This window comes from Pomacea canaliculata, linkage group LG13, assembly GCF_003073045.1.
Source record: "Pomacea canaliculata isolate SZHN2017 linkage group LG13, ASM307304v1, whole genome shotgun sequence".
NCBI classification, from domain to species: Eukaryota; Metazoa; Mollusca; class Gastropoda; order Architaenioglossa; family Ampullariidae; genus Pomacea; species Pomacea canaliculata.
The window spans coordinates 836,745-853,777 of record NC_037602.1 but is presented as its reverse complement, the minus strand read 5'-3'; the positions used below and the strand labels follow the sequence as shown (position 1 = coordinate 853,777).

Genomic DNA, 17,033 nt, shown 5'->3' with positions numbered 1-17,033 from the left:
AGCTTCTAGAGGTTTGTGGTGTGGCTTTTCCTTCTCAGGGTTAGTTTCTATTGCATTCTTTTAAAAACAGTTTTATCATCTTCTCCAGCAGCAAAGTGTTGAGGAATAAAGATAAACCTAGATTTAGATTTTGCGACATAAACTAATTACAATTTTATGATATAGATTGACATTCATTGCTAAGAAGTAAGAGCGTATTAAGGTTTTCTGAAATATTTAATTAATAATAGTGCATTTGCTAACTGCGCCCCGAGGTAGAAAAGTCCGGTCTTATCCATGAATCTCCACTCGATTTATAACTTTCAGGCGTAATTAGAAAAAAACTACACTTATAATATTTCAAGCACCTGCTTGTTACTGAAAATGAAATAAGTAGATTTATTTCACTGTTGCTTTGACTGAGATAAGCTTCTAATCGACCAACAGTTATTAGTCATCAAGTGAGAATAATAGGACATGACCATTGTTGTCATTTATAGGCCAACTCTGTAATTTCAGTCTGGCTGTTTTGAGGAGCATGTCTCAAAATTTTTATATTTGAGTTTTCAATAATGATTCTGCTGAAGGCATTAATAATGGTAATGGTACTTGTGCTTATCAAAATAAATTATTGCTGCACAATTTATGTAGTCAGAAACTTGTATATATTCAGAGTATCTTTTCGATGCAATAACTGCGCTTTCAAAATGCGGGTTTTAATAGTGGTAAGCAGCCTTTTGGAAAATGACATGATTTATAAATTCAGAAAGAATTATACTTATTTAGGGTTAGGTATGTGGTGGATCAAGGAGGGTGCTGTTGGGGTGAAAGGTAGGGGCTTAAAATATAACTACAGCCTCCAAGGTATATATTTTGTTCAACCCTTGACAGTGGTTGTGCTAGTCTGCCATTACTGATCATCAGTGCAGATAGCTGGATGCAGCAGTTGGCAAGGCCCATCTTAGGCTGTTGTGAGCAGACCCTGAATATAATTGTCAACTAGTTCTTCCTTTTGTCTATGGTGTCCTCTCCAAGGCAGGTTTTAAAATAGTTATTCCACGAAGCTGTTTCACCAATAGCAGCCAACCATATTAATGTGGGAAAAAGAATTTACTTTGGTTTGAATAGTATTTCTTGTCCTGTGATTACAAAGACCTTGCAGAGTAACTTTAGTTCAAGCTTCAAACGATATTTCCAGATATACAAGATGGCAAATATTCTAAGAATTGAGGAAAAAATTAAACTGTGCCAGTTATGGTTTCCACTTAATGTATAAGCTGTATAGTTGCTTTACCAACCAGATATGTTGAAGACAAAGACAGTCATTAACATGGCTTTATTATTACCACATAAAATTCACAAAAAAGCACACACTGGTTTAAGCAAAAAGATAGACAAACAAAAAAAAAAGGAACAGAAAGTTGGGACAAGCTAAACACAGCAGTGAACACATAGCAAGTGAAAGGATTATGAATGCACTGCAAGTTCATTGTCAGAAATGGACAAGATTACACCACAACCCCAGGTTGTTGCAGCTATTCATGATGGTGATGACTGCTACTACCATGTTACCTGACAACTGGGTTCTGAGTAGAGCCCGGCACCCCTAGCCATGCGGATACTGTTTTCTAACATCACATGACACCCTATACCATCCACTTTTGGTGTTTGTGGACAACAGCACGCTCATCTTGCACAAAGGCCCAATGCTACACTTCCCTCCACTACCAGCTTTTAAAACCAGGTTGATTAGGCTAAGTGTAAATAAACCATGCTGTAAAGTAACAAGACCTCTATAAAGAACCTAAGCTTCTAATGCTGGCTATCACCATACCTGGGTCTTAGATCAGGGACTGCTAATTGTAAAACTAAAGTTGCCTTTAATCTGACCAATAGTTTTCAATGTCTTCTTTATAGCACAAACTTTAGATGATCATGTATCCCTGGAAGCATAACTACAAGTAGCATCCCACAATGCCACAGATTAATTTTTTTCTCTGAAATGTGTTGACATCAACAATGGCTAAGCATGATCCTGTCTAAGAAGATTCACCCCAACCAAGTACAGGGGAGATAGTTTTGAACTGAGCATAACCTGTTTGCATCCTATAAGAAATCAAGCGTTGTTTCCTTTTTCCACATCCTTTGTTTAGAGTTAACAGCTTTGATTAAAAAGGAAAAGATTTTTTAAAAAATGCTCCCCACACCTACAACAGGAATCTTCGTATTAAATCTTTAACACCGCAGCCCTCAAGTAAATGAACAAAAAGTTGAAGATAGTGTACCTAGCTGGTCATGACAGGAAAGTCAATTCTTGGCACTATAATCTAATGGGGAACTTAACCATCAAAAACGGTTTTCGGTTGAGTGAACACTCCAAGTCTGCACCTCATAAATGTATAAAATATTTTAAAATTAAAATTTATCTGCAAACGCAAGAGAAATATTTTTAAAACTTTTTCTGCAGTAAAACATTCCAACCATAATACATCATGGAACCAAAGATTCAGGGATGGCTCCGTACAGAAAGTGTGTGTGGGTGTTCAATGTTGAATGCATTAATGAGAATGCTTTAGCACAGAATAAAAGTAATGCCAAAATAAGGCTTTGACCTAACGTGCATTTAAATGGTGGCAAAGGTGCAGCTCTGGCCAAATGTCTGCACATTGCAACTAGCCCTGATGGTACCTTAAACTCACACCGACCAGCAATGATCTCCACATCCAACCTATTTTCAAAGTGACGACTGGAGAGGGATGAGAAGGAAAAATGAAAGATTAGCAGCCAAGACCTTGTGTTAACCCAAACATTTCTGGATTTTTTTTTAAAAATAAATAAATAAAAAAAAAAACTTACGTTGCATTAATTTCTTGAAATAATTGTGTGGACACACGGAATAAACCAAAAACGGTACAGGACCAAGACTGACAAATATCCCTACGTAGTGAAACAGGATGTGAATACTTTAAATGGAGAAGGTTGGGGATTACATGTACTTGTAGTGCATACTTTGTCCGAGTTTGGTGGATGGCAGTTTGCTGCCACATAGATTTTTTTTTTCTTCTCTGTGAATGAATGTCATCTGATGACTTTGTTTATGGTTGATGTAATAAATCAAAATAATACTCCTCAAAGTCTGCCCCCCCCCTCTCTCTCAAAAATAAAAGCAGGATTACCAGTTGCAGTCAGGTAGCCATAGATGTTAATATACTCAAAATAACACAGGCATGTTTTTCTCCTCTATATTCACTGTATTCCTAGCATGTAAAATGAAGACAATTAAAAAAAATGCAATTCAGTAACACAAATTTGCATGATAAAGGTTGTTTAAAACAGACGGAGCATTAGTAGGAGAAGGATTAGGAAAGTAAACCAAAATCCAAGTACGGAAAAAAATAAGACGGGACAAAGTTAGTGGGTGTACAAATTATAATCAAACATCCAAGCAATCCCAGAAACCGCTAGAATGTGTAGTAGGTGAAGTGGAGGGGGTGGCCAGGACAGCTTTGCAAGCAGGAATCTCCTTCCTGCAACTGTGCTGTATCCCATCAGCCACCACGCTCTCCCCACTCTTCCCATGGCCTCCTCCACTGGCGACCACGGTGTCACCTTCAATACACGACAGTCTGGGTCCCAACAGAGAGTTCTTCTCTGCCGAGAGGTTGGGAAAAAAGTCCTGCAGTGTCAGCAAATCCTCCACGCTCCTCCTCATATGGCCCTTTCCATCTGTTCAAGGTGGCTCCCAAACTCCGTATGCGGTTGACTGCTGTGTCTGTGTCACGCCACCGGCAGTTGACAATTCATGGCCTCAAGAGGACATGGACTTTCTCTTCAGTCGCTGGTGGTGGATGTGACGCCAGGCAGGCCCTGACACAACCCGCAGCAACGGTTGCTGCAAGAGCGTCTGCTCTCCATACTGGGGATCTGCGGCAGCCGGTCTGCTGGTGAGCAACCGTGCCAATGCTCTGCAACACCCATGCTTGTTGGCCGAGGGGCAAGCGGGACACTGCGGATGTAACCTCACTGTTGATAGTGGTGCTCACGGCACCCTCCCATGCACATCTGCATAAAAGAAAAAAATAATTAGTACATGATGACTTCAGTCTTTGCTAGATTTTCAAAATTCAGCTCAATCTGTTAGCAGACTGAGCAAAAGCGATGTTTGATGGACAAAGAAGTAATGAAATCTAAGAAATGATAATGCTGTTTATTCTTTCACTCCACTGTCAACTGATATATAAAAACGCATTACAACATAAAGTGGACAGGTGTTCACGATCTCACTGTCCTGCCTCTACTGCCTTGATGATGTCAACCTCTACTCTGATTTCCATGCCTATCCCGTGTAGTGGATCATTAGCAACACAAATGCATAGAAACTAATAATAGCAAACTCAAACTATCCCTAGTCAGCTTCAAACAGAAAAACACCCACGGATGACTCCTGCCTGGAGGTATGAGGGAGAATGGGACTAAGAATGTCCCTACCTGGGAGGGCAAGGAGAATGGGGGCTAGTTGAAGGGACCCTGTGAGAGTTGGGAGGCATAGAAGTGCCGGTCTCCCTGGTAGGTGGAGTCCTGTGACAGCATGCCATCCATCTGAGACTTGAAGTCATCAGCCAGGAAGCTGTCCTGAATTGCATAAATATCAAAGTTAATGCACAATAAATGCGGTACTCAACGTGAAAAATAGCTAGCATTCATGTACTTATTGCCTCAACCGATACCATCTACCCCCCTATTCACACCACCTGGTAAACACACACACTTCTCTCCCTCAGACAGGAAAAGCAAATAAAAGAAAAAATACAATTGGTAAATATTCTTATTCCCCCTGACTCAACATATGGCACTTTCAAAGCCCCAGATTCAACTTTTCTAATAAGACAAACACAAATCCTAACTCTACAATTAGAAATCTCACATATCTGTTGACCAGGCATGTGGATGTCATCATATCAAGTTTTGTGTCCAATTTACACAGTAAACCACAAATTACCGAGACCAAAAAATGGTAGTAAAGACTGACCTGAGACAGCTCTGCCTGCGAGAGTCCACTCATGCCAGTCTGACTCATTGGGAACGCCTGTGACATGGACAGGCCCTGGGTTAGAGGACCCTGGGAGAATGACTGGGAAACTTCCTGCCAAAGAAAGATAAAAAGTAGTCATTTCTGAACAGGTCACAACAGTTGTTTCTATAGAACATGGTGTACCCAATGCATGATGTAGTAAGATACATGTTATACTTAATGTGGCTGACACAGTACACAATACCATGTGTCTGCTATGTTTTGTGTTCAGCAATAAAGGTCACCCCACCTGGCTTGGCTGGCTGTGCTGTGAGACACCCGTGTTGTGGGAGTTCTGCTGGTGCTTGCTGTAGCGTGGGGGTTTCTGACGACGGCCAGAGCCCCAACTGTTGCCATGCATACCATGAATGCCCTTCTGAATCCCAGTATCTGCAACAGCAAGATGCATCAATCCAACTATCCTTTCTTAAACTATTAACTTTTGCAAGATCCACATTACTTTCTGACAGATCGGAAAAAAATTTGTTCAGCATTTTTTTTCTTTTTGATGCTATACCTGTTGGCAAATGCTGAAGATGTGGAAAGGGCTGGGCCACAGGAGGCAAAAACATGTTGACAGGCACAGGCAAGTTCATGGAAGTACGTGTGTAGGCACGCTCTGGCCCAATCATGTTCAGTTGGTCATGAGTATGGACCACAGGTTCCCTGTAGGCCACACCTAAAGACATATGCAGCATCAAAATATAGATTTATCATACTAGAAAGTTCGAAAGGTGCACCTTTTAATGTGCATTTCCAAACATCAAAGTCCACACATTCCAAAGAAAGACTAATGACCATGTCAGCCTCTGGAAGTACAGTAAAAATTGACTTTAATGTTTTAAAAGCCACACTATTCTAAATCCACTTCAGATACTAACAAAACAAACAATACTTGCCCCGGTCATACACACTGCCAGGCACCAACAACTCACGGGCATCAAACATGGTGTTGCTCATGAAACGACCACCCTAAAACATAATCCATACCCACCATTACATCCAACTGTTGCAGATGCTAAGGGATGGGTTATGTGTTTCATCTTTATACAAAAATAAATAAGTTTAAAAAAAATTAATTAAAAAAAAAGTTCTGTGCCTGCCATCTACAAAGAGATCACCCTACCTCTCTTAATGCCTTAGAGAAAATCCTTTAAAAATGCTAATGGCAGAAAGCTTAATTTTTTCTTATCAAGACTGAGATTTTCCATTTTGTTATAGATATACATATAAGTGTGTGCACACCCATTTACAAACATAACCTGACAGATCTTTGTGATTTGCAAGCACATGCAAGTTACTATGCACTCAACCTTTATGCTGATGTCACTATCTTTATCACTATCTCCCCCACACACTCCCTTTAAGCATGTTCACAGCTACAGTCCCTTGCCCAACTGCATGTTCATGAATGTACACACACTGACCGGATTGACAGAGTTGACCAGCTTGCGTGGTTTGCTGAACTGAATGAGGCTTTCTTTAAGATTGGTGAGAGGCCCTTCCACAAGACATTTCTGCTCCTTATAGTATGTCAGCAGATGGTTCCATAGAGGTTGCTGCATATTGTACACAAACAATCAAATGCATCTTCAAATTACAACATTCCAAATATTGTTCTCCCCTGGGTAATTACATGGGATGCAGTATGCACTCCACATTAAGATGAAAATCAGCTTGCAGTCATATGAACGGCCTGCTCCATACCTATATCATGGTCTCCATGAATTAGACTGCAGTTGCCGACCACCTCATCCTCTCTAGGAAACCCTGTGCCGCCCCTTGCATTTTACAGTTAGCAGCCAGTACCAGCTGGCAACATACCCAGACACACCTATGGCTCAAGTAAATGCAATGCTTTCTTTAAAACTTGAAAAACACAAAATGAAAAAAGTGTTATCAGAGAAGTGAGATATAAAATGTAATGACTTTTGTGAACACCTGTTGACAAAATGTAGGTTGTTTAAAAAACCACCAAAAAAAATCCTCTGATTTTTAAAAAAACAACATAAAACCCTGCTGATTTCTTACCTTAGACAGAACTTTTGGGTTTCCAACAATGATGATTCCATATCTAAAAGGCAGAAACAGTTGATGAGTAACAAAAGATGAGATTAGTTAACAACAAGAACAAAATAAATAAAAATAACACAACAAGAAAAAACATTCTGGATTAGATGGTAGTGGTTATGGCGTGGAACGGATAGATGCAACAAGGGTATGTTTTAAATTTAAGACAAAAAGAAATTCTGCTACATTCACAAAAAACTGATCCACAGGCAACACAATCTTAGCATCTTAAAGATAGTAATGTTAAATAAATCTATAATCTATATCTTGGGAGAAAATCAAATGATGTCACACTCGCGCCACCTCCTTTATATCGACACACAATCAGGATAAAAACTCACCTGGCCCTAGTAAGGGCAACATTGAGGCGCCGTGGATCATTTAGGAAACCAATACCTTGGTGTTCATTAGATCGAACACAAGAAAGGATAATAAAGTCTTTCTCCCGCCCTTGGAAAGCATCCACACTGGCCACCTCTATCTCCTGCAATGCCAATTTAAAAAGAAAAAAAAAAAACGAAAAAAAAATGAAGTTAAAAGAGCCTCAATAACTTTTCAGAAGACAGTTTACTACCACCTTTTTGTGCCTAAAGTTTAAAAGAAAGTTAATAAGAAACTTGAAAACAGCTTCATTAGTATTTACGGCTTAAGCCTTTCCCACATATAGATTCCAATGGTATACAAAATGTTAGGCTTTGCATGATCACTATATGCATAAGCAAGAGGCACTCTTAGTATCAGTACAAAGCTTCGAAAGAAAATCAGTGTGGTTAGGTGTGAAAAGTAAATTTAACATCATAAATTTTTTTTAGCATTAACACATGACTTTTGTGTATTTAAATATAAAAGGATCAAAATTTGATGTTATCTCAAATTTGACCAGATTGTCATATGCTATTTTCATGAGCTTCTCTTCATCTTAGCAAACACAATTCGTAAAATGTGGGTATTAAACATCGTTAATACCTGATAAAGTTTTTTGTTGAGTGCTCCAGAGTACTGCATGTACTGAACCTGGTATGCACGCTGACCTTCATAGGGTGTTATGATGCCAATCTGGTCTGGCTTGACACCTGCCCTCAAGAAACGGGTAGCCAGCTTTTCTGTGTTGGCTGCCTCTGTCCTGTTAGGAAAGAGGTTAGAAACATTAATAAGCTCTATCATTAACTCATCCCTGTAACATACAATCCTATAAAGCACTAAACAGGATTTTAGGACTTTTTTGAAACAAATGTTTTACCTTAAAGCTGAAAATGGCAAACAATAATTGTTAAAGAAAGGGAACAAATATTTTGCAGATAAGAAGGATAAACTCAGTACAACATTACCTGTTCAGATAGGAGGTTCCAGAGCTGGCTATTTCTTCCTGCCCGTTTGTGCAGTAGAAGAACATTGGCTTGTCCGGTTGTGGCCAAGGAAAATCCAGATTTTTGCGTAAACGTTCAGCTGGTAACAAGAATTAAGCATGAGACTGAGTGCCTCTGCCAGTCTTTATGACAACAGAAAAGAAGCTGATAGCTACAGCACTTAGAGAGAAAGCACAACCAACTCCCTATAGAGAGAGAACTATGCCACTTCAGTAAGTGCTATTTTCTGGAGTTCCCTCCCACCTTGAATGGATTAATTTATGCATCCCAAACCTTAACAAAGTTCAATTAAATGTCTATCAGACATAAACTCTTCTCTGTGCAGCCCCACAACAATAATATCACATGCCATATTTTTAGGTCACATTGCAGTTCAAGGTAATGACACCCACCTGCAGTGACTCCATTTTGAAGTGAGCCCTCATAAAAGATGTTGGATGGGAAGGCAGACAGTGCCGGATGCATGCGGTATTGCACCTGTAGGCGAATGGGACGAATACCCAGCACCACCAGACGTTCAAACAGTGACTGAGACAATCCAGCCCTCGCTGCTTTCTTGCACATTACTACTGGGCCCAGCTGACAATGGTCACCCACCAGGATTAGCTGTAACAAACCCCATTATTTGTTGATACGAGGACAAGAGGAGGTTAAAGAAAAGTATCCAAGTATCTGAAACCCACAAGTAAATGTAACAAAATCTCCACATAACCACTTTATCCCCCCCAGGCAGAATGTATACTTCCTGAGCCAAGGAACTAAAATGATGAGTTGTTCATGGATAGTAATATTCGCACTCACACTTCAATATTATTGAATAATATAAAGGAGTACATGCAATGGTATAAAACTGTGCCTAAGTCAATCAGCTGAGATGATTCTGATGAAACAAAAACTACAACAGTTTGGGAAAAAAAAAAAATTACCTTTATGGTCATGCAAGGTTTAGCTGAGGGTCAGCATGTCAACATGTAGCTCATTAAACAAGGAAATCAATTCCTTCATAAATTAAAGAACAACTATGGAACCTTCACTAATGAAAACACAAACTACTGAACTTCATTAATTAAGCCCCAAACTACTGACCTGGCGACACCCAAGAACGACAGGAATCATACACTCAGGTTCGGTTGCCTGTGTACTTTCATCGATAAGCACAGAGCGGAACTGCATTTTGGCAAGGCGAGGATCCCCTGCTCCTACACAAGTGCAGCAGATAACATCAGCTGCCTGCACAAAGAGACATTAACCTCACCAGTCAGGTAACATGAGGGTTAGGGCAAATAATGAATCAGTAAGCCCAGTATCATCTGAAGAAATGACAAATATGGGAATGGACCCTATTAAATAGTAAAGAACTTAAAAGGTACATGAAGCAACGTCAGCCATTAAGTGACAGAGGGAAAGCAAGAATAAAAAGAGGAGAGATGACAAGAAAATAACTGAAGTCTGGGCTATTGCTAAGAGAGAAATAGTGAATGTCAAAGCAAGGGAAGATGAGAGGTTTTAAAAATAAGGGAATTCAATAACTGCCACCAATTTACCTGCAGCAGCTCTTTTTCACACTGCTTCTTTAAGGCGCGGTAACGCTTTTCATCTGTGGATGATAACTCTCCAGTCTCATCTTTCAGCTGCTGCAGCTTTGACAGCTCAGGAACACTGCTCACAATACAAAGGCATAAAGGAGTTAATGACAAGCTATCCCAGTATTAAAAAGAAACTGCATGGTTTGGCATTTGAAAATAAAACACTGTTAACAGCTGCACAAGATCAGCAAAAAAAGGAAGAATACTAAAATATAAAATATTAACGCAACAGACCCAGATCAAGCAAGACTATAGTTGTCATGCAGGTCCATGTCAACCTCAATGCAGATTGGAATTATGCAATTAACAGCCTGAGCTTAGGGAGTATCCTAAAACAAACATATAATTATGAGTGTTTTTCACCTGTCCATGCTACGGATTTGGTTGTGCAATGCCAGGAAAGACACTGGGGAGTCTATTGCCTCGCGGCTCTTAGCACAAAGCCTCACCACCTGTCCGACACAGAAGAATTGTAAGACAGATTCTTTATGACCTAATGCAAAAGACTGGCTAAAAAAATTTTTTTTACGACACCACCACTAAGATAAAGATTGCAATGAATTCACTTTACTTGTAATCCTGACATGCAAAATAAGCAAAGCCTGTTGTCTTCCTTAGCAGCTTCTTAAAAAAATAAAGGATGATTCCAAACATCATCTTGGTCCTAAACAATGGTTCTAAATTTGCTTTATAGTAACTGTAATATTTTCCTCCTACCCAACTATTTATATTGCCCAATTAAAACTGAGGAGCATATTTTAACTTCTTAAAGGCCCAATTCCCACTCAAAACCAAGCTTCTGCAACATTTGGTTCCCATGTATTAACTAAATGACTGACAGCCAAGACCAGCACAAGTTTACCTTCAGGCCTGTTTTGTGGATCTTCTCAGTAAGCTGGTCCACAGCAATGTTGGAGGGGGCGCAGACAAGCACAGGACCATTATTCTGTTTCACCAGGTGGTAAACAATGGTAGCAGACGTAACGGTCTTCCCAGTTCCTGGAGGTCCCTATCAAATAAATTTAAAGGTGTTAAGCACACACACACACACACAAGGTACTAAACTAAAAAAAACTTCAAAAATATGTTCCTGCTTCTAAGCAGCCAAGATCCCCAGCACAGTGGTATGACAGACTGCTGCAAACATATCTGAAAATGTGAAGTGTCCACATCACTCACTAGAAAAAAGGCTCCTTCTAAATCTGAAACAAGCAGAATGGCTGGAGATGGTCCGACAGAGAAAAAGCAAGAATGTTCACCTGTATGAGGCTCAATGGGCGCTGCAGGACTGTTTTGACAGCATACACCTGAGAATGATTCAACTCTGGGAGACCAGGTGCTGAGAAGCGTTTAGGCAGGGAGCATTTTAACACAACATCCTCAACCTCATGACCCAGCAGTTTATGGTAGATGTAGCCCCACACTGATGTTTCGTCCACAGCAAAGGTCTTCATGGCTGCCTGCATCCTGTTTCCACGAAAAAACAAAGGTGGTTTTTCTAACTCGCACTACTGGTTGTCAAAGAAACAATCCAAGATGCCATCCAAATGAATAATTTTAAAAGCTAGTTTTTTCCCCAGTTGCAAGTGAAATGAACATGTTTTAACGAAATCGTTAACTGATTGTTTCAATGTCTTAGGAACTTTGTTACTTTTTAATGACCTTTGCTAACATCAGTCGACAGCTGATGGTCAGAATGTCAACATGCAGCTAATAAGCAAGGAAATCCATTCCTTCATAAATTAAAACACAACTACTGAACCTTCAATAATTAAAGCCACAAACTTCTGAAGGCTCATGCAAGGTCTTGGGGCAGCATGACCTTATGGAATAGACATACACCACTGAGTGCTTTTTGAGGAACTACTTATGTGCCATTCTGCTGTATACTGAAATCTTATGAACCACCTATGTGGTCAGATAAGTTAAAGAAGGATGATCTTTGTAGCTGATTCCTTATTATCTACCAAAGATTTCTGGTAAAAGCACGAGCTGTCTGGCCTTTTTAGAGCTCCAGCAATAGAGTGGTCTGTAGACAATGAATGCTACAAAGTCTAAGGCATTCATCACTGCATTTAGTTATAGTTATATATAGTTATTGTAGGTGCACTTACATTTGTAAATGTTTGGTCCTGACCACTACCTTTCATTTATATTTTTCTCAAAGCACTTATCACGGGATCGATGGTGATTTCGACAGCAGAATTAGGTGCACTAAGTTTTGTCACTTCTTGACAGTTTTGCCACTACAATTGCTTTTTTAAATGCAATGTTATTCTCCATGTGCACATGAAGGTACAGCCCATGTTTAATATACAGCACGAATGTCTCACATCCTCCAACTGGTTTTTTGAGTTTGCATCAACATTTGTTTACATCCGGAAACTTTAAACAACCGGAATGTGGAACACCCAAAACTTCTTAAGCATGTGACCTGTAACCTGGCCAAGGAAGCAATTACTTCTGATGGTTATGTTCAAAGTGTGTGTACACATTATATAAGGAATCTGTGTCTTGTTTAGCAATTAGAAATCATCATGCAGAATAGGCTTTTGCTTGAAAAGCAAATGAATGCTTTTTTTTGTGAGAATGTGATATGACCAGATTTTTAAAAGTGCGTTGCCATGTCCCATAATTGTCTATTTTCGCGAACTCTGAGCATGGCTAGAAAAAAAAAAAAAAATCAACGTCTTTAGTGACAAGATTTCTACCTAGTATTTATGAAAAATTACGCCATATTTTCGCTAAATATTAAGATTTTCATCAAATTTCAGGCCACGTCAAGCTTTAATCCCCCGTCAAGCTTTAATCCCCATCATGGATTCTTACACATACAGGCAAACTTTACAAGCCTGTTATTTCCAATAGAAAACAAAACAAACCCCATATCTTTAGTACAGCAAAATATCTGACCCATATTATCATGCACTAACCTGTCAAAGGAGGTGGATTTCCACACAAAATCAACGACGAAGTTATGGGTACATTCAACAGGTACACCAGCATTGCTCTTCAGCTCAATGGCCACCTCATCACTGTAGTCTGAAGCTGGGTTAAGGCTCTAACTAAGTGAAGTTTATTATCATCAAAATTTCACGTATTTTTCATCAAAACCTATCACTCTGTGTCTGAACCTTGACATTTGATTGTGATCCCCACAAATGCACGAATTTAAAGTATTTTTTAAATTAAGTTTAAAAAAAAAATACATTGTGAAGATAAATCAAAATTATAAAGATCTAAGAAAAAGAAACTGTCTTATCTCATCAATAGGAAACAGTATTTTTCTGTAAATGCAAAGAAAATTAGACAATCAAATCGTATTTCCAAAAACAAAATTCTGATACAGGCTTACACACATTTGATGATCCCTGTCATGTTAATCCTGTAGTGGATTTTAATGGTCATACACCATGTAAAAATTAACAAACATAACAACTTATGAAGATGAAGAACAACCTGAATGTCAGAAATGGGCTTGAAAATGTGAAAAATAACTGTCTTTGCATATGCACTCATAGCAGATTGTTACTGTGTGATGTATGTATTATATTATATAGCCAATAAAATGAAATAAGCTCATGGTGCCAATGTTTTTTTAAAAGGTAACACTAAGATAAATTCAAGTCTTCAAACAACATTTCCTTTTAACTCTTTTTAAATGTGATTCTGCTGAATATAACACACACAAGTGGGTGGGCTCAGACAATATTTGCTGAAAGAGATGGACATATTTGTCTATCTCAAATTCAAAGGTTTAACAGACAATCAAGCTTTACACAATGTGAGTGAAGGAGAAAGAGAAAATCACTGACATTATTAAGAACGGGAAAAAACCCAGGGAAAGCTTAGTGACAACGCAAGTCCGTAGTAAACAGAGGAAAGGATACTGTCTGGGATCTTGATGACATGACCAACACCTGACCATGGCTTGTGAAGTTCCCCTACGTAACGGATCCTTAGCTCATCTCCATGCATCAGTTTCATCTCTGCAAACAGTAACAGAAACAACAGAAATATGTTTGTTCAGTGCCAGAGTCAAAGAATGTGAATAAAGCTTAAATCGGATTGTAATAATCCAATGCATTTCGAGCAAACCCATCAACCAAATTATGTCTCCATTCAAAATATCTGGCATTTTTCTAAAGACAGTTTCTGATTGCAATTTCTTGTTAATGTTTCCGTCTACCCTCTTGCCCACCTCGCCACTACACATATTAAGAGCAAGATTAAACACAATGTGCCAAGATGACAGGTAGCATAAAAAAACTATTTTGGGGTGCCATCTCAAATCTGAAATGACACCATATATTAAATTTAATCTACAAAAATAAGGTTCAGATGTAATATCACGGAGAAAAAGTGTTTTGATGCTAAAAACTTTCACTGTTCACACCAACTAGGCTCTTGTTTGAGTCATGGTTATGTACACTACAACCGTGCAAAGCCCAGAATGCTGCAGTTCATTAAATCAGCAATCTCTCCCCTCACTAGGTAAATGAATTAAGGGCCTAAAGCGACTATCAATTCTCCTGGGTCACTCTTTTTCCAAATCAAATAGTTATTGGCTTATTTGATAGCTTCCGCTGAAAATTCTCAAACATGATCCAACTGGTTTAAACCCTTAGCAATGACCACTTCCGTTATCAGCAAAATGACCAAATCTTAGCTGCTCTACTCACCATCATTTGCCTTGGGCAGATGAAAGTATGCAATGCGCTTTTTGTTGAGGCCAACATCCCAGCGAACGACCATGTTATCCTGAGTCTGTGATTCTTTAAGTTTCTTGTCATAATCAGCCTCCAATTTCACAAGGGGGCCAAAGATGTTTTGGTATTGGTATGCATCATCATACCTACACATACAAAATGAACACTAAAATCAAATCTAAAATCCAGTGCCCAAATTAAAGATCAAATAACATAAAGCTGGGGGTTTGAATATCAGCAGAACTGGGGAAGGTGAATGCCACATTTCTTACCATGCCTAACAAGCTTCATAAAATGTATACGGGGCTATCTTTAAAAAAAATAAATAAATAAATCACCCTCTTCAAAATAAACATATAAAGCATACATCAAAAGGGGGTATTTATAAATAAAATAGATTTGTAGGGTTCTGTTTGTGAGTTCTTGATACAAAATGCAAGTTGCCAGAAATCTCAATAAGCCAAAGACAACACAGCATCCTGTCTCACCTGAGCAAGACTTGCTGGGGTTCTTCGTCAACACCTGGTTTCTCCAGGTCCTCTAACTTGGCATCTGGGTTTTCCTGCAAAGCAATGAAAACAATCTGAATCAGAATCCAAAAAGACATAAGCTAACTGTGGTAAAACATTTAGGATTGTATTAAAACATCCTTTCCTCAACTACTGTCATAAAAAAAATGCCTCAAAGTCCACCACAAATGATACTGCATACCTTCCAGAGCTCTTCTAGTTTATTTATCTGCTGAGCACTGATCTGTCGACTACGCATCTGGTCTTGGTCACTGGGCACCTTCACCAGCCATGACAAAAACTGCCGGTCTTGTATGAGTGGTTGCCACTGACTTGGATCCCTAAAGAAATCCAGTGTCTATTAGTCAAATTTATTACTGGAATTTCTTTAAAGAAATCTTTTAAGGTTTCTATTTAGGCATTTTATTTTCTTCTTTATACTTTATTGGAATATCTTGCTTGCTTAAGTCTCAAACTGCAGGTATGCAGATATCGCCACCTGGTGATGCACATCTAGGGACAAGCAAGCATGTGAAAAGAACAGGAAAGTAAGGGAGTCTGCAGAAAGAAAAGAAAAACAAAAGTAAATATTTACCAATTCATATCTTTCAAGCTGGACAAGTTGGCGCATGGGTGACGACACAGAAGCACAACCACTGTGTCTGCCTTTGCAGGGATAAAGCCCAGTAGGAAGACATTGCGACATCCACAGTTGTAACATTCAAGCACAGTCTCTCCCAAAGGGCCGTCCTTGTGCAGTGTCACCTCCTTAGCCTTGGCCCGCACCAGATGGTTGATGATATGGCTATAAGGCAGACAAACAACTTTCTTCTCATTTCTATAACTTTATGATGAAAGATACTATCATTAACATAAGCAGTAAAGCTCTTTGAAGTCATGTCTCACAGCATCTCATTCAAACTTTAACTAAATTGTGTTTACCTCCCTGAAGTATTGCCACGACCATTGCAGAACCATTTCTTGGAAGTATTACAGTACACAACACATGCTGGGTCATGGATGCCGCAGTAGCTGCACAAAGAAGTGACAGATATCAAAGGATGAAAGGATTTATATATTTTGTTTTTGGGATGGCTCTCACTTTTACAAAAAGAGTAAAGCTGTCTAGCTTGAACAGACACAATGAAAAGCAGTAATGAAAGATTAATGAAAGAGGCACAGGCAAGTATTTAGAGGTTGATTGTCATGCTTGCAAGACACGTACTCTTTCTCATCCCTTAACTGCTACTGGAGGTACCAGTTGCAGGAGAAACAATGTGATGCAGCAGAGATAAACACTCCAGCAGGGAATGTTATGCGCCCTCGTAAGGTCCCCCAGTGGGTAGCCGATCCACTCCTTCATGGTACTCACCCAGCTCTTCTTTTGCTTGACACAATGTTTATAGCCTTTAACATATCCTTGATGTCATGTTAGATGACCAGGCCACAACAGTTCCAGTTGCTTGAAGGTAATGAGCAAAAGCTTCTGAAGGACCCAACAAGAATGTGACTACAACGTGGAAAAGTCATTTGTCTTTTGCTACCTACGAGATCTGAAGCACTTCATTTCAAATGACTGGAGCCATCACTATGATTCCACCAGTAAAGTCTATGCACTGCAGCTGTTCAACACGATTGGGATGACAGACTTGTAAAGCCTAAATTTGGTGCAAAGTCTCTGAAGAAAAATCTTAGTGTCACTCCAGGTCATATGACTAGACCAAACCAGCTTACAGTGCTTG

General features: G+C 39.2%; 1 protein-coding gene across 2 annotated transcripts in view; it reads right to left on the bottom strand.

Moving 5' to 3' along the window:
• Positions 1–1,300: 1,300 nt before the first annotated feature.
• The window catches only part of LOC112554189 (regulator of nonsense transcripts 1-like), a 21,680-nt gene continuing 5,947 nt past the window's right edge, over positions 1,301–17,033 (bottom strand). The window contains exons 3-27 of one of the 2 annotated variants that reach the window (XR_003097217.1): positions 16,234–16,323; positions 15,887–16,096; positions 15,494–15,632; positions 15,271–15,344; positions 14,756–14,928; positions 13,964–14,062; positions 13,007–13,115; positions 11,333–11,540; positions 10,936–11,082; positions 10,437–10,525; positions 10,032–10,146; positions 9,574–9,717; positions 8,880–9,093; positions 8,449–8,566; positions 8,087–8,243; positions 7,462–7,604; positions 7,082–7,124; positions 6,478–6,609; positions 5,950–6,022; positions 5,568–5,729; positions 5,301–5,440; positions 5,009–5,122; positions 4,468–4,611; positions 3,070–4,041; positions 1,301–3,039 (exon numbers count right to left, since the gene is read on the bottom strand). Coding sequence is in view for 1 of the 2 variants with exons in the window: in XM_025221832.1 (XP_025077617.1) it covers positions 4,492–4,611; positions 5,009–5,122; positions 5,301–5,440; positions 5,568–5,729; positions 5,950–6,022; positions 6,478–6,609; positions 7,082–7,124; positions 7,462–7,604; positions 8,087–8,243; positions 8,449–8,566; positions 8,880–9,093; positions 9,574–9,717; positions 10,032–10,146; positions 10,437–10,525; positions 10,936–11,082; positions 11,333–11,540; positions 13,007–13,115; positions 13,964–14,062; positions 14,756–14,928; positions 15,271–15,344; positions 15,494–15,632; positions 15,887–16,096; positions 16,234–16,323 (3,013 nt within the window). In the remaining variant the exon portion in view is untranslated. Of the gene's footprint in view, positions 4,042–4,467; positions 4,612–5,008; positions 5,123–5,300; positions 5,441–5,567; positions 5,730–5,949; positions 6,023–6,477; positions 6,610–7,081; positions 7,125–7,461; positions 7,605–8,086; positions 8,244–8,448; positions 8,567–8,879; positions 9,094–9,573; positions 9,718–10,031; positions 10,147–10,436; positions 10,526–10,935; positions 11,083–11,332; positions 11,541–13,006; positions 13,116–13,963; positions 14,063–14,755; positions 14,929–15,270; positions 15,345–15,493; positions 15,633–15,886; positions 16,097–16,233; positions 16,324–17,033 lie in introns of both variants that reach the window. The other variant, XM_025221832.1, reaches the window with a different exon arrangement.